This window comes from Balearica regulorum, chromosome Z (assembly GCF_011004875.1).
Source record: "Balearica regulorum gibbericeps isolate bBalReg1 chromosome Z, bBalReg1.pri, whole genome shotgun sequence".
Classification (NCBI taxonomy): domain Eukaryota; kingdom Metazoa; phylum Chordata; class Aves; order Gruiformes; family Gruidae; genus Balearica; species Balearica regulorum.
This window is the reverse complement of record NC_046220.1, coordinates 72,312,780-72,339,170: the sequence shown is the minus strand read 5'-3', so window position 1 is coordinate 72,339,170 and position 26,391 is coordinate 72,312,780. Positions and strand designations below refer to the sequence as shown.

The 26,391-nt window shown below is 38.6% G+C and overlaps 1 protein-coding gene across 2 annotated transcripts in view; it reads right to left on the bottom strand.

The window, feature by feature from the left end:
• Positions 1-26,391, bottom strand: part of RICTOR (RPTOR independent companion of MTOR complex 2) — a 103,097-nt gene that overhangs the window by 49,608 nt on the left and 27,098 nt on the right. For both annotated transcript variants that reach the window (XM_075739893.1, XM_075739894.1), the window contains exons 4-15: positions 24,056-24,120; positions 18,499-18,630; positions 17,400-17,463; positions 13,035-13,161; positions 11,862-12,031; positions 11,547-11,614; positions 10,520-10,587; positions 4,139-4,221; positions 3,380-3,467; positions 1,433-1,523; positions 1,232-1,298; positions 1,045-1,125 (exon numbers count right to left, since the gene is read on the bottom strand). In XM_075739893.1, coding sequence (XP_075596008.1) covers positions 1,045-1,125; positions 1,232-1,298; positions 1,433-1,523; positions 3,380-3,467; positions 4,139-4,221; positions 10,520-10,587; positions 11,547-11,614; positions 11,862-12,031; positions 13,035-13,161; positions 17,400-17,463; positions 18,499-18,630; positions 24,056-24,120 — 1,104 coding nt within the window. The remainder of the gene's footprint in view (positions 1-1,044; positions 1,126-1,231; positions 1,299-1,432; positions 1,524-3,379; positions 3,468-4,138; positions 4,222-10,519; positions 10,588-11,546; positions 11,615-11,861; positions 12,032-13,034; positions 13,162-17,399; positions 17,464-18,498; positions 18,631-24,055; positions 24,121-26,391) is intronic.

Below are 26,391 nucleotides of genomic sequence, written 5' to 3'. Positions count from 1 at the left end.
ATCCAGGCTGAGGAGCTGAGCTGTTGTAAATCACTGTAGTAATAAGCAATCCTGTACCTGAAGATTGTGATCTTGTTTTCTGGAGCATTAAGCACCACTGAAATGAGTCCACTCTGAAGATTCAGGCTATGTCTGATAACTCATATTCAAATTTTTATAAGATAATGTTGTATTTCACAATCTTGCCATCTCTTACAAAGAGTTTTATTTAGAAAAAAGAGTAATAAAAACCACAAGAAGACTGATTAAAAAGTGCTTTGCTGGATATGATATTTTTGTCATCAAGAAAGGATATGAAAAAGAATTGTTTTGCAGGAAAGGTAAACTGTATCGCTTCACATATGACTAATGGCTCCTTGGGAGGCTGAAAGGCAGCACTAGAGTGTATATGGAAACAATAATATCCTCTCTATACCAAAATAGTTTAGGTTAAGAAAGAGAAGCTACTGTAAAAAGATATGATATGTAGAGGGAAGTGGAACAAAGCAAGGTCCTTTCAGCTTCTCTGTAGCAGGGGCTACCCATAGCAGTGCTGAAAGCACTCCACCAAGTTGGAGTTGCCCGAATGAATAACATCAAGTGCCCCAGACATATCAAACTGAACATGAAAAAAGTTTCATCTGCCTAGCCTGTAAGGCAGAAAGCTAAGCACACTGCCAGAGGGCTACCATCATTCTAAGAAAAACAAAAAAAAAATCAGCAATGGTCCTTCTCCCAAATACAGTAACTGATGGGTGAGTTTGTAGGACTCCAGCTTAAAAATACAACTGGCTACTGAGGCAAGGAAGTGTACTGGTGAGAGTTTGACAGCTGAGGATTATCCTTGAAGCAGAACCCCCAGCACTTTCAATACTTTCCAAACTGTCTACCTATTGATTCATGCTGGTTTTAATATATCAAGTGCCAAAAGATGTAAATTAACCCACTATTCTGATGCAAAGTAGATGTTCCAAGTTTGTAACACAAATTCAAAGCTATAATAGGAAATATCTATTTACAACTAGCTACTAATACTACTTATTCTCAGTAAAAAGTTTTACTCACCATGTGCAAAAGTTCTCCTAAAAGGATAGTTGCTCTAACAGATACGTGGTCATCACTACTTGTGATCACTTCAACCAGACCCTTCAAGAAGTTAAAAAATTATTACAACATGTATAACATCTTATTCTAATGTTTATAGGAAAAAAAAGTAACAAGCATACATTCAAACTTAAAACTCATTCGTTACCTCTAGAAGTCCGTTGGTAATAAAAGCTGAAAGCACTAAAGCCAAATAATTATCCATAAGATCAGGCCTAAGGAGAAAAAAAAAGTATGGAAACAGTTTAGGAAGTTAATTTCTTACTGTGCCTGCAAGAAAAACAAATATTTTTTCAACATCACCACAAAACGAAAACCAGGCTTTAGACTAAGTTCACTAAATGCTCACCTTGACCTGGCTCGATGGGGTAATATAGTTTTAGCTTCAGCAGCTACAAAGCCATCAGAAAGTCTCCAGCAGTCCTGAAACCTGCCTGGATCTAGAACAAGATAATATGGACAGTTTTAATGGGACAATTATAAATGGATTGAGTTTACAAAGGAGTAATTCTAAAGACAAAAGACTCACTCTGCTAAATATAAACACATAGATTAGATATTAGGAAGAAATTCTTCCCTGTGAGGGTGGTGAGGCACTGGAACAGGTTGCCCAGAGAAGCTGTGGATGTCCCCTCCCTGGAAGAGTTCAAGGCCAGGTTGGATGGGGCTTTGGGCAACCTGGTCTAGTGGAGGGTGTCCCTGCCCATGGCAGGGGGGTTCGAACTAGATGGGCTTTAAGGTCCCTTCCAACTCAAACCATTCTCTGAGTCTATGAAGCAGCATACACTTGCCCTAGGAAAAGTAAGTCTGCTAAAGTGCAGTTGAGATAAACAGTCTTTTCTATATATTGTGTAATAACTTTATGTAATTTTCACTAATACTTCTACAGTGCTAATGCTTCTAACACTTCAAAGTCGTCTAATTTGTACTAATGTGTTTACCTGGCCTTTTATGTACGGGGTATGCATGGCAAGGTTTTGGTAGGGGGGGCTACAGGGGTGGCTTCTGCAAGAAGCTGCTAGAAGCTTCCTCTATACCCAACAGGGCCAACGCCAGCTCGCCAGCTGGCCCTAAGATGGATTCACTGCTGGCCAAGGCCAAGCCCATCAGCAACGATGGTAGTGCCTCTGGGATAACATATTTAAGACAGGGAAAAAAAAATTAAAAAAACCCCAAGCAGCAGTTTTTTGCAGCCAGAGAGAAGAGTGAGAATATGAGAGGAACAACTTTGCAGACACCAAGGTCAGTGTGGAAGGAAGGGGAGGAGGTGCTCCAGAGCAGAGATTCCTCTGCAGCCCATGGAGAAGACCATTGTAAGGCAGACCATCCACCTGCAGCCCATGGAGGTTGATGGTGGAGCAGATATCCACCTGCAGCCTGTGGAGGACCCAAAGCTGGAGCAGGTGGATGCCCAAAGGAGGCTGTGACCCTGTGGGAAGCCCATTGTGGGGCATGCTCCTGACAGGACCTGTGGCCCCATGGAAAGAGGAACCCAGGCTGGAGCAGGTTTGCTGGTAGGACTTGTGACCGTGCGGGGGACCCACGCTGGAGCAGTCTGGTCCTGAAGGTCTGCACCCTGTGGAAGGGACCCAAGTTGGAGCAGCTCGTGAAGAACTGCAGCCTGTGGGAAGGAGTCACACTGGACAAGTTTGGGAAGGACTGTCTCCCCTGGGAGGGACCCCATGCTGGAGATGGGGAGGAGCATGAGGAGTTCTCTCCATGAAGAGGAAGGAGCAGCAGAGACAATGTGTGATGAACTGACCACACCCCCATTCCCTGTCCCCCTGTGCTGGGGGTGGGGATGAGGTAGAGAAAACTGGAAGTAAAGTTGAGCCCAGGAAGGGAGAGATGAGAGAAGGTGTTTTAAGATTGGGTTTTATTTCTCATTACTCTGATTTGATTGATAATACATTAGATTAATTTTTGCTAAGTTGAATCTGTTTTGCCTGTGGTGGTAATTGGTGAGTGATCTCTCCCTGTCCTTATCTCAAGTCTTTCGTTGTATTTTCTCTCCACTGTCCAGCTGAGAAGGAGTGATAAAGCAGCTTTGGTGGGGACTTGGGTCCAGCCAGGGCCAACCCACCAGTGTAAATGCTCCATTATGCTGATCCTTTATCAAACTTACAACACTTAACAGTTGATAAGAATTTTAAACAGGACTTAACTCACCCAATGAATTCAGTGATAAAACAGTTAATACTGACATAGTTTATAATATGGAGGAGACAGTGAAGGGTTTGAATTTGTAGAAAAGCCTCAGACAGAACTCTTACATGAACTGCTTCTAAGTACTTACCTACACTGAGAAGTGCCTCAATAAATTCTTTTGCGATAACAGGCAGAGGAAGGCGAAATATATCATAGAGAACTTCAAGCAGACCGCGCTATCAAGAAAACCACAACAGGAATTTTACAGATTTACAAAAATTGTCCTTTTGTTCACTATTAATACTGAAGTTGAGATTTCTAGAGAATGATAAAATTGGTGTATTTATTTCAGTGTTTCTTTTTTTTTTGGTAACATGCTTATTTTCAAAAACTTAAATAATCTGCAGAAGAGAAGCAGGGAAGGGGCTTGTTCAGTTTAGAACTGTGCCTTATTATCACCAGGAATTCTACAGAAGCTCAAGCTGCTTGCATTACAAATCTTTAGTACAGTTAGTTGCTGCCACCATCAATTTCTTGGTTTAACAGGTAATTGGGAAGAAACCATTTTATTTATCTCAGATTCAACTCTGATTATTAGGCTTTAAATTCGTAACCGCAGTTACTGTGAACCTGCTTTGACGTGTGTCCAGAGTAAAGATTAATTTATATACTTTTCTCTCCTCCATTCCCTCCTTCCCTCCTCTCAGACATACAGGGTGTACTTCTATTCTCACGGGAATTTTATAATAGAATTATAGACTTGAACTTGGGAGTCAAATAAACTCGAGGATAGTGGTGTCATAACTGGAGTCTATGTTTAAGCCTCTAGATTGCTAAAACGTTAACAATATGCTAATTTAAACATCCAATATTATTCCTACATCATTACGAAATACTTACTACCTACCCGTATTTCCATATTTGGTATACAGAGTACTCCAATAAGAGACTGAATCCCAGAATTTCCAGGTTTGCACAGGCTGATAATACCTAGAAAACATTAAATATATAATAATACTCCCTCACCAAACAAAAAAGCATTAGACACATTGTTAAATTTGATTTCCAGTTTGAGTAGAAGCACAGATAACAAAAATTACTAATCAAACATTTTCACCCTCAGTTTCACCTGCTTTCCAATCAATAATATTTAACAAGACATTCTAATTACAAAGCTTTGTTTCCTCATTAAAAACAATAGCTACTTTTACCCTTTCCACTGTGAACAGTATTTTCAAATTATCTGTTAAAAAACACTTCATGGAAGAAATGACAGAAAGAAAAGACAAAATTGTCAATAGAGAAGGAATCTTAAACCTGAAAGATTTGCATCATCTTGGCAGAACTGTTTCTGCATCAAAAGCTATATCTTAACCTATCAAATTATTCAGTTCCTTTTAATCTCAGATGAATTCTAAACAAGTTTAAACATACTTGGAATAACATTCTCTGTGCATGGTTTTAAACCATCTTTTCCCAAATGACCAGTGCTCATATCCAGAAGTTTCAACACAGTACATTTTAACTTTCATAAAATCTCACAACCTTTCTTATAACTTAGTCCTTTTAGTATTTTTAGTATTTTAGTATTTTTACTCTATTAGTTTAATACTTCAATATTCATAGGAAAAACATTCAAATTGTTTCTAAATGTTACAGAATAACACCTAAAGCTTACAGTGCTTTTCAGCCTCAATTTATATACAGTGTCTTCATTAAACATGTGGCTGCAAAGACAGTAACCTTGCTCATTTAGAATTATAGAATGGTTTGGGTTGGAAAAGACCTCAAAGATCATCTAGTTCCAACCCCTTTGCTACAGGGTGGGGGGAAGGTTATCTCCCTGATCTCTTCATACTTCACAGAATAAACTAAAAGCTTACAGAAACATGCTAGCCAGAAAACAAACCTGTTTCTCCAAAATGCAACTTTAAACAAAGAAAAATAATATAGGTCTGCACATTTTTTTATCTTGCGTATCATACATAAATCCAAACGGTTTTTCTTTAAACATTACTAAAAAATGACAGAATATCACTTAATCATCTGTTTATTTTCACTAACAGAAATTTAAATTTTGAAACATGCTTTATATGAACTTGAAGAAAGTCCTCAATTTCAAAACTTCCATATCACAGAAACTTACAACATGCACATGTGGCCACAGACACACTAAGGACATTACACAGTGCACCTCACAGGCCTTTCCCAAGACCATACAGTGGCCACATACCAATTGCAATGTAGGAATAGATTTGGGTGCATGCATTCATTGCTGCATGCTCCGTTTTTATCTCTAAGGACATGATCACACACGAGGATAAAGCACATAGTAAACATCAGCTCTGAAGGACATCCCAATCTGGAAAATAAGGAGAGCAGAACAGGAGAATCATAGAATGATTTGGGTTGGAAGGGACCTCAAAGATCATCTAGTTCCAACCCCCCTGCCATGGCCAGGGACACCCTCCACTAGCCCAGGCTACCCAAAGCCCCATCCAACCTGGCCTTGAACACTTCCAGGGAGGGGGCATCCACAACCTCTTTGGGCAACCTGTGCCAGTGCCTCACCACCCTCACAGGGAAGAATTTCTTCCTAACATCTAATCTAAATTGACCCTCCTTCAGCTTAAACCCATTACCCCTTGTCCTGTCACTACACTCCCTCATAAACAGTCCCCCACCAGCTTTCCTGAAGGCCCCTTCAGGTACTGGAAGGCTCCAATTAGATCTCCCCGGAGCTGCCTTTTCTCCAGGTTGAACAAGCCCAACTCTCTCAGCCTGTCCTCACAGGAAAGGTGCTCCAGCCCTCTGATCAGCTTCGTGGCCCTCCTCTGGACTTGCTCCAACAGCTCCATGTCTCTTGTACTGGGGACCCCAGAGCTGGACGCAGTACTCCAGGTGGGGTCTCACGAGAGCAGAGTAGAGGGGCAGAATCACCTCCCTCGACCTGCTGGTCACACTGCTTTTGATGCAGCCCAGGACACAGTTGGCTTTCTGGGCTGCAAGCACACACTGCCAGCTCATGTTGAGCTTCTCATCAATCAATACCCCCAAGTCCTTCTCCTCAGGGCTGCTTTCAATCCATTCCCCACCCAGCCTGTAGTTCTGCTTGGGATTGCGCCGACCCACGTGCAGGACTTGGCACTTGGCCTTGTTGAACTTCATGCGGTTCACACGGGCCCACCTCTCCAGCGTGTCAAGGTCCCTCTGGATGGCATCCCTCCCCTCCAGTGTGTCGACCACACCACACAGCTTGGTGTTGTCAGCAGACTTGCAGAGGGTGCACTCAATCCCACTGTCCATGTCGCTGACAAGGATGTTAAACAGTGCCGGTCCCAGTACCGACCCCTGAGGAACGCCACTTGTTGCTGTTCTCCACTTGGACATTGAGCCGTTGACCACAACTCTTTGAGTACGACCATCCAGCCAATTCCTTATCCACCAAGTGGTCCATCCATTGAATCCATGTCTCTCCAATTTAGACATAAGGATGTCATGCGGGACAGTGTCAAATGCCTTGCACAAGTCCAGGTAGATGATGTCAGTTGCTATTCCTTTGTCCGCCGATGCTCTAACCCCATCACAGGCCACCAAATTTGTCAGGCACGATTTGCCCTTACTGAAGCCATGTTGGCTGTCACCAATCACCTCCTTATTTTCCATGTGCCAGAGCATAGTCTCCAGGAGGGTTGCTCCATAATCTTGCCAGGCATGGAGTTGAGACTGACTGGCCTGTAGTTCCCTGCGTCTTCCTTTTTACCCTTCTTAGAAATGGGGGGTTATGTTTCCCCTCTTCCAGTCAGTGGGAACTTTGCCAGACCGCCAGGACTTCTCAGATATGATGGAGAGTTGCCTGGCCACTTCATCTGCCAGTTCCCTCAAGACCAGTGGATGCATCTCATCAGGTCTCATGGACTGGTGCACCTTCAGGTTCCTCAGATATTCTTGAACCTGATCTTCTCCTACAGTAGGTGGTTCTCCATTCTCCCAGTCCCTGCGTTCTGCGACCTGGGCAGTGTCAAGGATTTGCCAGTGAAGACTGAGGCAAAGAAGTCATTGAGTACCTCAGCCTTCTCCACGTCCTGGGTAACCAGGTCACCCATTTTCTCACTCCTTTTCTCACTAACATACCTATAGAAGCTTTTCTTGTTGTCCTTGACATCCTTGGCCTGACTAATTTCTATCAGGGCTTTGGCTGTCCTAACCTGCTCCCTGGCTGCTCAGACAGTTTCTCCGTATTCCTCCCAGGCTACCTGCCCTTGCTTCCACCCTCTGTAGGCTTCCTTTTTTGTGTGTTTGACTTTGCCCAGGAGCTCCTTGTTCATCCACGAGGGCCTCTTGGTGTTTTTGCTTGACTTTCTCTTTGTTGGGATGCATCACTCCTGAGCTCGGAGGAGGTGACCCTTGAATATTAGCCAGCTGTCTTGGGCCCCTCTTTCCAGGGGTCTGTCCCATGGTATTCTACCAAACAGATCCCTGAAGAGGCCAAAGTCTGCTCTCCTGAAGTCCAGGGTAGTGAGCTTGCTGCACGCCCTCCTCACTGCCCTGACGGTCCTGAATTCCACCATTTTGTGGTCACTGCAGCCAAGGCTGCCCTTGAGCTTGACATCCCCCACCAGGCCCTCCTTATTGGTGAGAATAAGGTCCAGCATGGCACCTCTCCTCATGGGCTCCTCTGTCACTTGGAGGAGAAAGTTGTCATCAACACATTCCAGGAACTTCCTGGACTGCTTGCGCTCAGGTGCATTGTCTCTCCAGCAGATGTCGGGATCACTGAAGTCCCCCATAAGGACCAGGGCTTGTGAGTGTGAGGCTGCTCCTATCTGCCTATAGAGGGCTTCATCTTTTTGGTCTCCCTGGTCAGGTGGCCTGTAGCAGACCCCTGCTATGATGTCCCCTGCCCTAGCCCTCCCTTTAATCCTCACCCATAGGCTCTCAGTGGGCTCTTCATGCATCCCCAGGTGGAGCTCCATGCACTCCAGCTGGTCATTGACATAGAGGGCAATGCCCCCATCTCATCTCCCCTGCCTGTCCTTCCTAAAGAGCCTGTACCCTTCCATCCCAACACTTCAGTCATAGGAGCTATCCCACCACATCTCTGTAATGCCAGTAAGGTCATAGCCTTGCAGGCACACACGTCTCCCTCCCCTTGTTTATTCCCCATGCTCCATGTGTTCGTGTAGAGGCATTTCAGTTGTGCCCCTGATGAGGCTGACTTATTGGCTGGGGTGGCTGGGATTCTTTTGGTGTATCTTCCCAGTGTTACCCCATTGGTTCTTGTTGCATCCGGAGGCCCCGGCTCGTCTCCTCTAGGCTTTGAGCATGCTGTAGTGCATCCAGCACATCTCTGAGCAGTAGGCTGAGGGCCCTCGCCAGTGCCCCGTCCCTCCAACCTGGGCACATCATCCCATAAGATGTCGCTGGCAAGCCCGATGTTATCCCCCTCCCACTTCGAGCCTAGTTTAAAGCTCTGTCGATGAGCCTCGCTAGTTCCTGGGCAAAGATCCTCTTGCCCCTTTGTGAGAGATGAATCCCACCAGGGTTCATCAGGCCCGGTGCTGTGTAGGCCGTCCCATTGTCAAAGAACCCAAAGTTGTGGTGTTGGCACCAGCCATGGAGCCATGCATTTATGGACTGTGTCCACCTGTTCCACCCACCATTGCTGCCCTTAACTGGAAGGAGGGAGGAGAATATTACCTGCGCTCCCCAATCCTTCAGTGACTGCCCTAAGAGCCTGAAGTCCCTTTTGATCCCTTTTGTGGTGTGTACCTCTGCTTCCTCCCCACCCACATGGAGGAGCAGCAGTGGGTAATAGTCAGAGGGCTGTAACAGGCTGGGGAGTTTCCTAGCGATGTCCTTGACAAGGGGCCTGGGGAGGCAGCAGACTTCTGAGAGGAGGGTCTGCCCTGCATATCGAGCCCTCTGTACCCTTCACATGGGAGTCCCCTATGACTATAAGTCTCCTTTTCTTCTTTGTTGAGAACTCAGGAGATAGGACAGAGGCAAAAAAACCTACATGAAAAGCTAAAACAAAACCAAAGAACACCCCAAGCCTGGTTTAGCTACATGTCATTTGGGAAGACAGACAGTGTAAGGACATTTTTGTACTAAAAACATTAAGATGTTAGTCTCCAACATTACAGGTAATATAAAAAGGATGAATGTGTAACAGCAAAAGTGCCATGGCAAGTAATATATTCCAAGACAATTGTTTCTTCAGTCACTTGAACTGTCAGCATATGCTTTTAGTTCTAAGTGTCTGAGTAGGGGAAGATTCACAGATTGGTAGGACTTGGAAGGGACGTCTGGAGACCATCTAGTCCAACCCCTCTGTTCAAGTAGAATCACCTACAGCAGGTTGCACAGGACCATGTCCAGGCAGGTTTTGAATGCCTCCAGAGAAGGAGACTCCACAACTGCACAAGAGGCCACACAAGATGTGGCAACACTCCTATCAGAAACTGCTTCCTAGAAGTTTCAAAGTTGTCACAAACTTCCCAAGTTTCCTCCCCAAACAAGTGATAATACACGTAAGAAACTTTTGAAGGATACTTAGATATTAAATTAAGCTTAGTGATAATTTGCAGAACATTAAAAAATAAAGCAAATCGTCTTACAATGAAAAAGTCTTTCTATACAGTCTGAATCCTGCCTGTAAAAATCCTACTCAAAATTTTGGTAAATAGTCCTATGAACTGATTTAGTTTATTTGCAATACAGTCTTGACTAAAAGAATGAGCAGTCCCTAAGGCAGTATCTTCATGTCAGATGTTGTAATATTTCAGAGAAAGGATTTAGAAAATGCAAAAACCTGGGTTTTTTTTTTACTTAGATGTATCTTCTACATGAAAAGTCCCAAACTATGTCCATCTGCAATTTCTCTTCAGCTATGGCACCTGGTTCTGTTGGTATCTCTTCACACAGACAAAAAGATTTCTTAGTTGTAGTGGCAGAACCATCTCAAAGGCAAATTCTTATGATGTTATTTTCAACATCATCTCACCCATCAAATGTCAAGAAGCACCAAAGTACAACTCATAAGGTGTTCTATACAAGGCAAAGGAGAATGTTGCATCTTGTCAGTAGAGTTAGACAAAGAAAACTATGTATGAGTCCTCCAATTTTACAGTATCAAAACACATCTTAGTAGCATTGAAGGAAGTCAGTAATAAAAATTAGACATATCAAATGAGGCAAATTGTGTTTAAACAAACCACTATTTTATACTAGAAAGTAAAATTCCTCTTCCAATCATCCAGCTTCAAACAAACAAACAAAATCTTACCTGCCCATGATCGAAATGCTGCCACTATTCCCATTTTACTAGCTAGGAACCGTGCTTCTCTGTCCTCCCTGTCATTAAAACAGCAAATGACACAAGACAGTAAATTATTGTAAAACAGATAGTGTTACTAACATAGCAAGAAAAAGTAGTTAACTACTTTTCAGATGGGGGACAAAACCCAGAGTAAGAGAAATCTTCTATGTATGCACATGTGTGTATATGTATTTATGCAACGTGTATACACATACACAAAGATTTGAAATTTTAAGTATTGTTACTTTTCCTTTTCCAGGGGAGTTTCTACGGTAAGAAGATAAAAATCAAAGTAAACACCAGTATGTGGTCAAATGAAACACCCTGCACCCGCACTGACCGTGAGTCTACAGCAGGGACCTGAAGATTCGGACCTTATTCAGCTACCCAAACCTAAACACCTAATGCCATTTGATAATTAAAACAACCTGAATAATTCAAGTTGGAAGCAATCTCAGGAGGTCTCTAGTCCAAACTCCTGCACAAAGGAGTTGTCAGCTATGAGACCAGATCAGGTTATACTCAAGGCTTTATCCAGGATGGTCTCATAAAACAATCAAGGATGAAGGCTGCAGGACCTCTGCGGATAGACTGTTCCAACACTTGACTGGCCTCACAGAAAGTTTTCCCCACCCTTGTATCAAGTTGGAACCTCTCTTAATTCAATTTCTCTCTGTTGCTTCTTGTCCTCCCACCTTCCACCACCATCAAGGGCCCTGGCTACATCTTCTTGATAATGTTTTGATATGTATTAGAAAGGCTGCTATTCAGGGGAAGGTGTTGCCCAACCTTTTCTTCTCCAGGCTAAACAAGCCCTTTTAAACCTTAAATGCTTAACAGTATTTTTGGAAGTTGCATTCTAACCTACTGTATTCAACTTCAAGTACTTTAGTATTATTCATTGCTTTCATTTTCACTTTGCAAAGAAAAATAGCTTAATTCCAGTACCATGAACACAACTAGTAGCACAAATAGCAGCAGCACTAACACTTACTTGAGTTGTCCTTCTGCTGTGTCTGGATTATGCCTGTAGTGAAAATCTGTGTAAGGAGCTAAAATTCGCTAAACAAAAGAAAGACATGCATTACTTTCACATGAGAATACAGTTAAATGGGTCTTGCCCCTTCCTCAGTCCCACTCCAATCTGTCATGTTATTCCTGCTTTATAAATCATTATGCTGTTAGCCTAAAACGTTGTATTTTAAACATTTTGCACTAACACAGAGGGTGAAATCTGAGATGAAATTAACATTTTCATTGGTAATACAATATTTAACTTCTATCACTAAAAAAGTAAAACTGAACCTACCTCTAATTCTACATCTGCTCGCACATATTGTCGGGTCTTTGGATGATTAATGAGGTGCAAAACTGTAGTTATCAGAGCCTCATTTATTCGGCTTAGCTGACAATCAATCACATTTTTCAAGATGGTACTTAAACCACCCCGAAGAGCCACCACCTCGGGATTCTGAAGTGCTAGATAAAGAAAAACATGTCACTTCTACCAGTGATAGGAAAGAAAACATTTCACAGCTTCCAATATGACAAACTTGTCATCTCTTTAGTAAATATATTTTTTTCTTCCTGAACACTGCTGAGGCACATATAAAGCTTCTAATGGAACTGACTGACATTAGCAATGAATTGAGATTTTGGATTAATTCATCATGAACAAAAATACTGGCCAGTTAATCAGCATTGTGCAGCAATTTCCCAACTGATTTCCAACCAAGTTTCCATATAGTAGTTTCTGGATTTCCCTGCTTAAAGGTTTTGTGCTTCACTGGAGTGACATGGATAAAATATTTATACTAACTAGAATATAAAAGAGTAACAGTTTGTTTATTTTTTTTAAAACAGAAGTTTGTATCTTGAAAACATTGCTGAAGTTATTTCTCACTGATAGATTTGAAAAAAATCAAAACAAAACAAGCACAACTTTAAAAATCAGCATCCTCATACAAGTATAGGGAGTTAGTATAAATCACTGTTCAGATAGCCTTTATATGGACACAAATACTGACTTCCAGAAGCCAGCTAACCACAGTACCTACTGTAAAAAAAAAAATCAAAAAAATTAAAGAAAAATTTTTTGTAGTTCACTGAATTCTTGTATTTTTGTCAGCATCTCATGTATGAAATTCTCCCTACTTCCAATCCCTTAGTTTTAGAAACATCAACTGCAGCAGGGAAACGTTTAAGGCAAATAAAAAATTGGCAAGTCTTAAAGGAAAGAACAGCACCTGAAATCTTCAGGTACTTCACTTAAAAAATTTTGAGTTATTTTGTTTTATATCAAACTAATGACTAAAATCCATGAAACTGACATTAATAATATTTAAAATCTAATTCATTATTACACAAATACCTGTAATTATTTGAATACAATCTATTTAATACAAACCCATAGAAAAGAATCTCTTAGAGAACTGATGACAACCATGTCAATTTTTTCTTATTTAGCTTTCAGTTATCTTACCTAGTTCACAGATAATGGCTATACATGCTCGAACCATTCTGTCTCTTTCTTGAAGACCATCATTTCCAACTGCTATCAAAGAATTAGTAATAGAACTGGGGAACAATGAAGGATTCACAGTGATCATCTGCCAAAAATGAAAGAAAAAGCCCTCTGGTTTCTTCATAATATTTCTCTCTATACAGTCACACATTCACCAGCATTCTGTTTCCTAGATACAGCCAGAGAGACCACTCCATATATTACTTGGTTGTATCTGGCGAATCCTCAAAGCAATTTCTTTTGTTCTTGAAATTCTTCATGTGTCAGTTTACTTTACCATTCTCTTCCTGCTTCAGTTGTTTATTTTTATACTATTTTATCATAATAGGAAAGAGTTAAAAAGATGCCTGTTGCAGAGAGAACTATGGTTACTTTTTTCATATTTTTTCCAAAGAATTTCTTTATCAACAAAGAATGCTATCCAATGGCATAGATTAGATTACAACTCTTATGGAAGATTCATTCAAACTGCAGCAGATTCTTCAATAGCTATTCAACTAGCCAAGTTCAATTAACCAAGTCTAAATCTCCTGTTTGTGGTGAGATCCTTAGATTGCTGCAGACTACCAAAAAGGACAGCAACAGGAGAAGCTGCTATGGTATTTGGAATGCAACTGTCAGTAACACCTCAATATCCTCTTCCATGCTACTTGATCTTCCTAGAACTGCAGCATAATTCAACTTCATCATGAGTAATGTAGCTATGGTAGAAAACACACACACACCCCCCCCTTAAACAAGTTTTCATCTTTGCTTTTCAGTTTAACAAGACCTGCATCCATTAATCAAGTCATCCTTCAATTAAAAAAAAAAGATTGCAATAAATTTGAGACAGAATAGAAGAACAGATATTAATAGCCAATGCTCATTTGCACTACTGAAGAGGTCCTGCACCATGGAAATCCTCAGCTGCTAATTTAGGACAATCAGAATTTACACCAGATTAAGGAGCAAGACCCTCTGCACACATTAAAGGCAAAAAACCCCACTCCAAAACAACCAACCAATATCAGCACTCCTTGCCCTCTCCCAAATGAGGCTTTGACTACAAAGGCTGAGTAGGTGTTTGTTCACATTTTTTCATAGTTTGCAAAAATTACATATACATAATCACCATATACATATTACTAAGGAGGAAGTAGGCTTTTTTGTCTGACTGCTTAAAAAGGGAACAGCATAATGTGTTATAGCCCACTCAACCATGTCACATTTTTTCTACCAATAAAAGTGACATGTAAAAAAATACTCAATATCCAAACACCTAAAAAGTTAGTTTTCCAAGGTTTTGTTTAATATCCCTTTTGTTTCCAACAAAAGCAGTCTTCATCTCATTTTTTCAAAATTTTGTCCTATATTCATTTTACAGCTCCCTTAGATGTCTTACAGATATTTAGTTAGACAAAGGGGATTGTTTTATCTTTTTTGCAGAGGATGTTAAAATGAGATCAACCATTATGACCAATACACTGGAACACTTCAACAATTTTATTTAAGATGTGTTTTTTGAGAAACTTCTTGTCATATATAATGTTGTCACCCACAAAACAGGAAGCTTTAAGATAGGACTCTAAAGAAAAAACAAACTCTTCCCCACCCACGCGGTCTTTCACTTTTACAGTGGCATGAAGTACAAGAATTAGTAACTGAATGGGTGTATCAGTCCACTCTACAAAATTATAACCTTTTTTCTACTGATATTGACATGTAGTCAGTGTGAGAACACAAGCAGTCTCTTAAGTGTGTTCTGCTTCATTGTTTTCCTTGGTTTTAAGGCATGAAAACGAATGATTTCTTTCTTTTATGAATCTGTTCCAAGTATATTAATAAAGAAAAACTTTTGCATTTGTTTTCATTCTGCTCTAGGTATTAAAATGCAGTTCTAAAGACCAAGGACAGGAGATACAAAGCTACTTACAAGCAGCTGTAATGCAGTAAGTAACAAAGACTGAATTTTGTCTTTAAAAATTCCTTTAAAAAAAGGGGAAGAAAAAAGTTGATTCATATTGTTCTAACCCTGACTTCTGCTTTGCAAATAAAACATCCTGCCTATTAAATTAGAAATCAATACGACCTTTTTTTATATTAGATGGAAGAATGCTTTCTGAAGCAACTTTATGCCATCCTTTTCATGGCTGAAGACACTGCTAAATTGCAAAGCTGTTACTAGGAAATGTAGAAGTGATTACAGTCAAAAGGCAGTGAGCACTCAAAGCCTTCACAAAAATATCAGAAAACCAGTTTAAAAAGTTTAAAACTGTTTTTCTTTTCTCTTCATATACTACTTTAATCTGCATATTTTTTCAACAAGTTTATAGTTATGTGCCTTTTATAAATTCATAAAACAGGATTAACATTCTATATTTTGTTGTTTCAATCTATGAAAAGGAAGCAAGAGAATGTATTAATTTTAAAGTTTTATATCTATGCTATTCTTACATGGGCATTTTTGCTATCAAAAATGAAAATTGCATCCAGAATTTGAAACTGAAAACAATAGTTCTGTGATGCCAGTGGAACCCAGTTCAGCTCTTCCACGCCTCACAGTAAATTATCTCCTGCATAAATGAATTAACTCTCATTTTAGTTGCCATTCATTCCGTTCTTCTAGACCTTTATATAATCTTTTAGGAAACCTGCTATCAAACCACTGAGTCTGAGATCCTGAGGGAGATGGAGAGATGGGGAAAGGGCAAGAGCAGGGTAACTAAAAGACAGTGTGAAACTACAGAATATTCCATTCAAGACGCAGGTCACAGTATTCCTTGTGAGAGTGAGTTTCTCAAGTACTGACTGATCTATGTCAATACATACTTAACCACTGTAGCCCACACAGGACATGAAAAAGGTGTTAACCTTACTGGTAGCCAGGCTGAGTAGCTTTTTGTTTGTCTGACATTCTGTTTCAGTTAAAAAAAAAAAAAAAAAAGGATGTTCTAGCTAGCAAAAGATGTTAGTAAACATCTTTCATCAACATAGTTCTCAGCATTGAAGAACCATCAGCATCATCGTACAGCATGTAAATTCCATGCATGTACCTCCCATGCACAGCATCCTTGTACAATGATGGAGGGGAAAAAAGCACTGGTGGCCAGCTGTATATTTTAAAGCTTATCTTTCAGAATCATTTTTTCAAATCAAACTAATGGATTTATTTCTTTTGCTTCCTCTTGTTTCTTTCAAGACAGAAGTCTTTGCTCAACAAGAAAATGCTCAAAAAAGCCCAGGAATAATGAGGACAAGTTTCTGACGCAAATAGAACTAATTCATTATAAAAGTGTTTCCATTCTATCTTCTGTGATAAGTTATTCTGGTCCTATGTCAAAGTTCTTTTTAAAGCTGATTAGCAAAGAACTTTTATAAACTGCAACTTCCTCAAGGATCCATTCCTTTATGGTTGTGGTTTTTATTTGTTTGGGTTTGGGGGTGGTGTTTAAGCTTTAAAACTCTCATTTTGGTGCAATTGTTAATCAAGCATATTGTCTCTTCTGTAAGACAGAAACCAAGTGAGCTTATTATAAGAAAAGAAATTGCGGAATCAACATTCCGTATTTTCAACCTAAATATATATATAAAAAACCACATACACGCATACATCGTGCTATTGGGGAACCATTCTTCCAACTACTACAAACTTTTTCCGAGTCTTTGGTAGTTTTTCTTAAGATGCTTAGTAGAATAATCTAAGCACGATTAAGAATAGTAAAGTCCAATACAAAGGCAGAATACTATGTTGCCTGAAAAAATACCTCCAGTAGCTAAATATGCCAATTTCTCTAGGATGACCTTGAAAATGCAGCTACCACATCTTCAGACATCATGGGTATACAGTACAGTAACCCCCACAGAGTATGTCTTACGATCTACCTGAGATAAGAACTATGGAGAGCATCAACCTCTATCAATAAAGCAATAAGGCTAGAAGCATTCCTTAAACTGACAATTCCAGCAAAACCAGTTTGCCTCATTTCTCAAATGGCAGAAAAATCTCCCATCCCGAATTCACAGATTAAACATACAATAAAGTTAAATCATTAGAAGAAACTTAATATGGTTCTTATCAAATTATTATCTCTATCAAAGGAAAATCAGCAGAATTTTTCCAGCCCATTTGACAGTCTCAGTGGTAAGAGATTAAAGTCAAAACAAGTCTCAGGACTATCCTTCCTTTTCTCTTTTGAACTATCAGCTATAATTTCTTCTCACATGATAAAGTAAGGGAAGGTATTAGAGACTGTGGGGAAAAAAAACCTGCTGATTGAGAAAACCAAGAGTCAGCACAACTGACTGGCATAGCTGATAAGACCATAAATATTTAGATTTTACCTTTCTGACTAATCGAAGTGCTTGTGTTCTTTCTACTTCATTACTCTGCTGTATGTCAATGCACCTAAAATAAGTTAAAAGACACATTTTGTTTATGGCAACACTAACTTTCACCTTAACAGTTGACATCTTGCATTAATATTTATGCAATTGAATAAAGAGAAGAAAAAGAAAATTATGACTGATTGTTTAAAAATTCTGCCTTACAGCAAGCATACTCATTATGATTGGTCAATTAGCTTTGGTTTGTATTTTTTTTCAGTCATCTTCATTATGATTAAATCACTACTAAATGTTCTTAAATATACAATGACAAAGCATAATGACTTCAACAAATGTTTTCTGAGCTAGCTGCATTTATCATTTCAAATGAGACTAAACAAAGTATTTGTAATGTTTCACATCAACATGTTCTGTGTGTGTTCTCAGGTCAGAAAAGTCCTTTTGCTCCAATAAGATTAAACAGCACACTAAAACTGAGTATGTGTGTATATCTGTAAACAGAAACACACATATCTATATCAGTATATTAAATCCAAGAAGATTTTAACATAGGAAGCACTAGAAATGCTAGTATTTACATCCACTCATCATGCTGATCTTATCTCATTTTTGCTTTGCCCTTTGGTATTCCTCTGTTGTGTCACAGGTTATACTTAGATTACAAATTCTTGGGCATGAAGTACTTTCTAGCCCTGACTTTGTACCAGGGGCTCTGAAGCACTATGATAACACAAAGAATCAGAACAACTCCTGTAAAAACACCTTAAGACATGAAAATTACTGATATTTCAACCTTCTAACAACACCATGGATTGATTTATGATTAATGATATTTATGATTTAAAAACAGACATTTTTTAGATTGCTCATAGTATGTCATATATTAGGACAGCATTTTATTTGGATTACCTGGTATGATGTATTTTCCTTCTATTTTTAAAGGACTTTATTCATACTGAAGAAAAATGGTTTTTATAAAACTACGTATCAAGAATGTAAGAGGATATGAAAACATCTTTTCTCACCTGTCTCAACCATGAAAAAGGAAGTGATTTACAATTATACAATTTAAAACAAGAAGGAAGAGAAAAATTACCTGGCTATCAAGTAATCCACTTTCAACTTTAGCACCTTCTGGAGAACACTGGAGTCTCGAATGAGATAGCGGAGGGCTCGCAATCCTGCTGCTCGCACCTCTTTTGCTTCATTTAGTAAAGCTAACCTCAGACTGCAATGAAGAAAACAAGGGGGACAAACAATTATTTAGCAGCAGGTAGACTTCACTGTCTGACATGCAGCCACCACCTACTCATTTAATATAAAAAGTCTGATTTTTAAAAAGCAGTGTTCTGCATTAATCTTCTGCCTTTGAGATATTCACCTGTACAGCACAGAAAGGAAACCTTCACTCTGCCAGCAATGTAGACAATATATTAATCCGAAAAAGTCAAACCAACATTTTTTTCACCAAAGAACAGCTTGTACATCCATGAAATGATACATGACCAAGACCTGTACACAACTTGTTATTGATAAAACAGCTGAGCACAGTATTAGTCCAAGAAAATTAAGAGGTAGAGAGCATTTCCTCCTCTGGGAGACTGCCAACCCATAAGCATGAGTCCTCAAAACAATATCTTTGATACCTAATAGAGACAAATTTGCACATTAAGTAATTATACCCACCACTCACTAAAGATGTCATGGCACCATGTTATGTTTACACAAAATATGTCAAGAGTCACAACTTCAGCAGCCCCACACAGCAGAGATTTCTAAAGATTTAATTTTTAACATACAATCAAAACATATTTCTCTTTAGACAGATTTTGAAAGCATTTTGCTTGCACTAAGGAGAGCTTTCCTAAACATAACTGTCATCATAATTTAATTTCCTAAATTCACCATCTAGGTAAAAGTAAATGAGACTCTGAAGGCCTCCAGAGATGGAGTTTGAAGTATTAAGTGACACATTGTCCTTTTGAAGGCCCTCAAAAAACCCCCAAGCCCAAAAAACAACAAAACACACCAAAACCCAACCCCCAATCTCCCAGTGACATATTTTAGTAGGGTTCTTTCAGTGGACATCTAAAAATGTAAATACTTCAGCCAATTAATTTCCTCCCATAGAAATGGCTTATTTTTTTCTTTTCTTATTCTGGGACCATTGTGCATAGCAATCAGCTACTCCAAGTCCAAAAGTCTTGTCAATCTTTCTGGAGATTAATCAGCCTGTGCACGTCACCTACAGGAACACAGTTCCAGGTGATATCTAGACAAAGTAGAAAGGCTGCAACACTACATGCAAATAAAGATGAACTGATTACAACTTTCAGCATCAAGTAGGGAATTACCTCAGGAAGACCATCTTTGCTGCAATATCCAATATGATTCTTCACATAAAAAGAGTGCCACTAATTGTCTTTATTTATTTATTTTAAGCTGAGCTAGAAGCAAATGAGAAACAGATTCTCAATACTGTGAGGTTAAGAAAAATTATTCCTCTAAGAAAAACTGTACTAGAAGAGAGATTTATTTCCAAAGTCATTCAAGAAAAGCAGACAAGTAACTCTTCAATTACGCCAAGTAGATGATAGGTATTCTTTAGATCATGAATCAGGCTTTGTTTCTAGTTTCGCAGCTTTGTAGAGTTAGAAGTCTGATAGACGAGCACATAAGACTCAGTTCTATTCAATGGTGTTTTTCTACTGGACTTTTACCTCACAGTTTACAATTGGTTTGTATATGCCAGTTTAAGACACTTCAGCAGAGTTTCCTTTTAGGGCAGAAGTTATCCATTACTCATGCAAACCATGTTGTTGCTATCCATGACCTTTCTTATTAGGACAAATACTGAATCCAGATTTCCTCCCCCCCCCCCATCCAAGTAAGTACATTACTTTTATATTTGAGAGGCAAACATTTCTTGAATGGCAGACCGAACAATCTTTAGACTAATAGTTATCTTTAAATAGTGAGAACGCAATGAATATATACAGCTAGGCAGACAGATACAGCCTTAAAATAAAGACCACAAAAATCCAGACAGGTCCAATGAAAACAATGACAAACAGAAGTGTACAAAGCTGAACAAAAATCTCTCCATTAAAAACAAAAACTAAACAAGAAACCTCACCAGTTAATGACTGAACTGCAAAAACCTGAGAGAAACCTAACCTTATAAAAACAATGAAGATATGTTATAGCATACAGGAAAAAACATATGTAGGAAAACCTACATGTGCGTCTGTGTACGTCTGTGTTCTGACTTCTCAGCTGTACCACAAGGAGAAAACTTGAAAAATTAAACCCAGGCCCACTGGATAACCCAAAAGAAAAAGGAGAAGGAATGAAGCAAGTAAAAGACTGACAGAAGTATGACAGAAACAAGCATTTTCTTCATATTAAGCCATTGCTTTAGAGATCTGCATGAAGATTCCTATCCTAAAGTATTTTTTATTACAGAAAATGTAAGTTAGACTAAGAAGTGAAAATGATGGATGAACTGGAGGAAATCTATCAGTAAGTATTGTCAGCAGCCCACCAAGCTTCACATCTAAGTGTTTAGAAAGATCATTAACATGAACTATCTGCATATATGTGCTAACACTGTATTATAAACCGTAATGTCCAAGATGAAGAAAAGGTGATAAACAGGTCTATACAAAAAGGATTCCAAAGGGCATCCAGAGGACTGTTTATGATCTTAAAATAAAGACCTTAAAATAAAACTGGTTAGCCATGTGAAGCACCCAGTACAGTTTACATAAACTATATTCTATTGACTTGAAAGGAGTTATTGCAATAGTGTGTAAAAAGGCATAAGGTGTTGCTGCAGATTGTATTAAGGGATATAAAGAGATTAGAGAGTGATGAAATGTAGTTTCACAAATCAAATTATGAAAAGATAAATTCAAAGAGGAGAGCTGAATCGAAGATTTTTATCCTGACAACTTTTGGCCTGGTTTTATCCAGGTTCACAATCTGCTTTGGTAGGCAGCATTTAGTATACAATTCTTGATTTGGAGGAAGCTGGGGGTGGGGCAGAAATACAGAGGGCAACATAGTTTATATTAATAAAAAATAGGATGGGGTTACAAGAAGCTTCAAGGGAACTTAAAAGTTATATGTATGTATAGTTAACAAGACAGCAAAGAAAGATTGTTAGGTGTAAATTAACACACACCAGGACAAAAACCGTGTTATAAACCTATACTACATGTTTCTAAAATAGCCAGAGCAAGACATTTATTTTGATATGCACACTCCACATGCATCTGGGGCTGAAAGTGCCAAAGACAACAAGATTACGTATGAGAAAAAGTGCAATACAACTTGCCCTAGTATTTTAAGTGTCACTGCAGAAACGAAAATAACTTCTAAGACAGCATTAAGGCTGATAAAAATTAACATAAAAAGTCTGGAAGAACAAAGGATGGATACTCACTACCTATTACAGAATCATTCTAGCACCTTTTTCTAAAGCATCTCATCCACTCATTACAGAAAAATAACCATGGTTTGACAAATCTGTTTGATCCAGCCAGGTAACTGTGACTTTTGCTTTTATGGCCAGAGGCTCTTAGCCCATTACTAGAAGACCTCAAAAGTTTGAGGCCTGCCAACAATCCAATTTCCTGATGGCTCAAGGCTTGCTCTCATCTGTGAATGGTATGGAGCTCTGGGAACTGGGAAGACCTATCTACACTGGGAATGATAACAAAATGTGTCACTAATAAACTATGATCAGGCACCTGGACTAACAAAATTCTAAAAAGAGAATGAGTTCTAGAAAACAGATCTCTAACTCAAGAATAATTGCAACTATTGCAGACTGCAACCGTCTTGCTTGGGTAAAAATTCGATCAAGGTTACTGCCTCAAAAGCTAGAACTTTATAGGAAATCTATAATTATTCTTGAAATCATTGATTCCCTTATAGTTTAATGCTTTAAGGTTAGCCATTCATACTTCACAAATGCAGAAAACTCAAAGTATTTCTCACATCCAAATAACTTTTCACATTTTCAAAGGAAAACAAGTTTGTTCTGTCGAACAAAAAGGTTTTCTATGGAAATCTAAGATAACTTTGGGAACATCAGCAGAGTAAATTACAGAACTTGCACGTTATTTGCAAAGGAATACTTAGCCTACTCAAAGGTCATTTCCAAAATTAAGAAGTTCAGTATTTACAAGTTAGTCAGAATGGCTGTATACTGTACAGAAAAATAACCTACAAACAATACTACTGCAGAATGGCTACAACTCTGTAGACCAGAAGTTTTAAGTTTGTCCGAAAAAATCTCTATTTCATGAAAACAATCCATCGTACAAATACTTCTGAAGACCCACCAAATCAGCCTGATTATGGTTGTTAAAATGTGAACATTTGAGTGTTACCTTCAGTGTGAAAATTACCTCTACAGCAGAACAATCTACTGCAATTTTAAAAATTTGCTTCTCGTGTACATACACAAAGGAACCATTGGACTGACGACAGTAACGACACTAACCAAGTTCATTTTCCAGCTATAAGTCTTTATTTTTCTGAGAAGCCATTTTTTGCATTTTTCTAATTAGGTGGCTATTTTTTTCCTCATGTGTCTGCTGAGAACAACATTTTTCTCTCTTCCTTTTCAATATCCATAACTGTGTTTGGATTAGCAGATCTTCCTGCAAACTTCTTCCTATAAAACCACTAGTATTCGCACAACCTTTTAAGGCTTGCATTTAAAAACATTTGGTATAGAACTGCGAATTTTGAAGTTACACTCTTAAATGATGTTTAGTCCCATCATAAAGCACTACAATAGATTACATAAATAAGATCAGAAGATACCCTATAAAAGCTTATAGCAAAATATGCATTCACAAAGATACACTAACATTTTTTAAATTTTTTTAGTTCTACCAAGGAAAATCAGTTCCATTGAAGAGAACAACTTACAGTATTTCCACAAGAAATGACCCAAGTTTTCCCAACATTTTACTTAAAGAGTGACTAGCTTTTCTAAGCTTGCTTTCATAAGTCTGACAACTAAATTGAAAGAACACAAATTCATATTAAATACTAGATCTTAGTTGTTTCTGCCACCAATGCTGAGCCTCAGGACAAATTTACCCATGTCTGTGTAAAAACAGAAGTTCTGGAAAAAAGCATGTAGTTACTTTTGACTGTCAGAAATGGCAACAAAATATAGGAAAATTCCACTTGAAAGTACATACACAGGGTGTTTTAGTAGCAGGGAAAGCAATGCTACAAAGACACATATACACACCAAATTAACAGAAAATGTTTATCTTTAAATCCTGATTCTACATCAAGAGTATGCTCTAAATTCTGTTAGTGCACATTTTTTACTAAAAGTGCTTTCCGCAAGTACTGAGATATTCAGAGGTATTTTTATGTCTATGAGGAATATAATAAAGAAATCCACGCTTTTAACTTGGAGGTTTTTTCCCCCTCTGTTTGCCTGAAAGTGAATAATGTATTTCTGATTTTATTCATTAAAATATTTGTGAAGTCTATGTTTGCATTGCGACATTTCAAACACATTAATAATACAAAATACTACCTCAAAAGTAAAGTTTATTTAATTGGACCTAGAACAATTAAAGTACCCTGGTATTGCTCTAGTTGTCCTTACTACTTACCATATTATGATGCTGTCATATGTAAAACCTAGCTTTTCTTCAGCATGGCCAGTATTACAAAGAAGCTGAAAACAAAAGAAAACATCTATTATTTTTAATTCTTTATAAATGACTACACAAAACTGTATATTTCTGGCAATACTTTCAAATAAACTAGAGGAATTTCATTCATGGCAATGGGAAGCATATCAATTTCAGACTTTTGAGAATTCCTGCTGTCAGTATTCTGTTCCTATACAGGCCAGACACACAGTTCTGTGGCCTCTCATACTGGAACAAAGCTTGCACAATCGTGTAAACTGCCTGCTGGTCAGGTTTTCAACTTTGGATGGCTCCTCATGCTGCCTTTAAGCTCTTTTCAGAAGAGGCAGTAGTTGGGCAATTGGTAATCTGAGCAGAGACCACAAAGACTAAAGTCAAAGCACATCTGCATTCAAAAAGAAGGCTTGGATGAGAGTTTTGGAGCAGAGATTGACCCTGATGGTCCACTGCCATGTTTTGCCACAGCAGTACAGATCAAAAGCTGGTGTTAACGATAAGTGCTCCATAACCGACTTTTGGGCTGGCCTGCATTGATTCCGTAGAACTTGTACATCTGGAAAAATCAGTGCAAAGGTTGAATTTATACACACAAAGAGACACCTATAAACTGTCGCAGATTCTGAACATTTCAGCTACATCGATCCATTTTGAACACAAGATGGAAGATTTACAAGTGCAGTTTTTACGTCCAAAATCTCAAAAGGAGCAATCTAGCATGTGCTGATGTTTTAGCCTCTTAAGGAAAGAAAAACAGTCTCTTCTGCAAGAAGAGCTGATGCTGTTCTCCTTTGCAAGGGTGGCAAAGAAATTCCTAATAATCTCATTTACTACTCCTAGGTAAAAATATAAAATACTTTATAATCATGTCCAAATCCCAAAGCACTTTTCCAAGCACTTCCAAAAACTTAAGTAGCTAATACTGGTTGCAATAGCTTTGCGCTTTGTCCTCTCTTTTTGAGACAGACATGTTCAGTTCTGAGCTAGTGCAGTATTAACAGTTCCTCCTTAGTGAGGAATTCAGTGCTAGCTAGGAATTTAGTGCTAACTAGTGAATAACCCTGCTCTGAAAGTATTAAAATACATCAAACCCTGTGCCACGTTCTTTATATGTATGTACTGGTAATGCTAAGAAAATTATAATAAACTAAACAAACAGTTAAATTAGGGCTAGTATAAGTTGAAATGTTTAACATGTTCCATGCTCCCTTTCTACTGCTCACCTCCACCTGAAAAACCAGCATATTGCACAGAAACTCTGCTTTTAAGTAAACTCATTTTATTAGCATGATGGTTTAAATTCAAACAATACTTAGGTTTATACTCAACACCTAAAAATTACATTTTAAGAAATTATTTTTCATATTGTGAGAAAAATGCATAGTGAAATCCAAAAGTTGTTAATGAGACAGGTTATGAAATTGGCCTGCATCAGCTCCACATTTGGGCTCAAATAATCTACGTTAATTGAAATATTTTGGATTTTGCATTTTTCTTAACAGTGACCATAACCAAAGATGATTATAAAACATAAAAAAGTTATTATATAATCTCTTCCCCTCCCCTTTCAAATTTAAGTGATAATAAAACTAGACAATTGGTGCATTAACTGCTTATGACAGTATGTCACTTCCTAGCTTCAATCTATTTTTGTGCTAAGTTGTTGGACTGCCTAAGGCCACCACTGCTGCTTTAGCATTTCTATTGACATCTTATGAACTGTAAAAATTGGCTGGTAGAGTGTAAGCAAAACAGTGTGAGAAGACAGTGAGTAAAACCAGTTCATTGTTCAGTTTCAGACAAGTACATCAATAGTTGTTTAGGCTTATCACTTATACATCTAAACCTTTCCCCATCATTCCACCCCAGACACAAGTGAGAAATCCTAATTTAACATACCAGATTATCTTCAACAGTCTTTTTTCCTACTTGAAAGAAAACCAACAGAATTGTAATTCTGAAGTAGGAAAAAACAGTTCTGAGAAAGCTGCTTTTGCGCACACTCATGCATTTCTGAAGCAAGTCTCCAATCATCACACTTACCTTTGGTTTGCATCTTGAGCGGTCCCGAGATGAAACTAAAGCAGATGATGTGTTCCAGGAACCCACCTAACTTGCTGCAATTGCTAAAGAGCCTTCAGTTCACTAGACTACCTCTAGTCTAGTTGTCAGTAACCACTCTTACCAAATACATATAGTGTGGTTATTAGCTCCTCATTACCAACTGTTTTCCTCTATATATGTGCTCCCACTGTGCACACCCTCACTGATGTAGAAAGAAATTTGACCTTATCTTG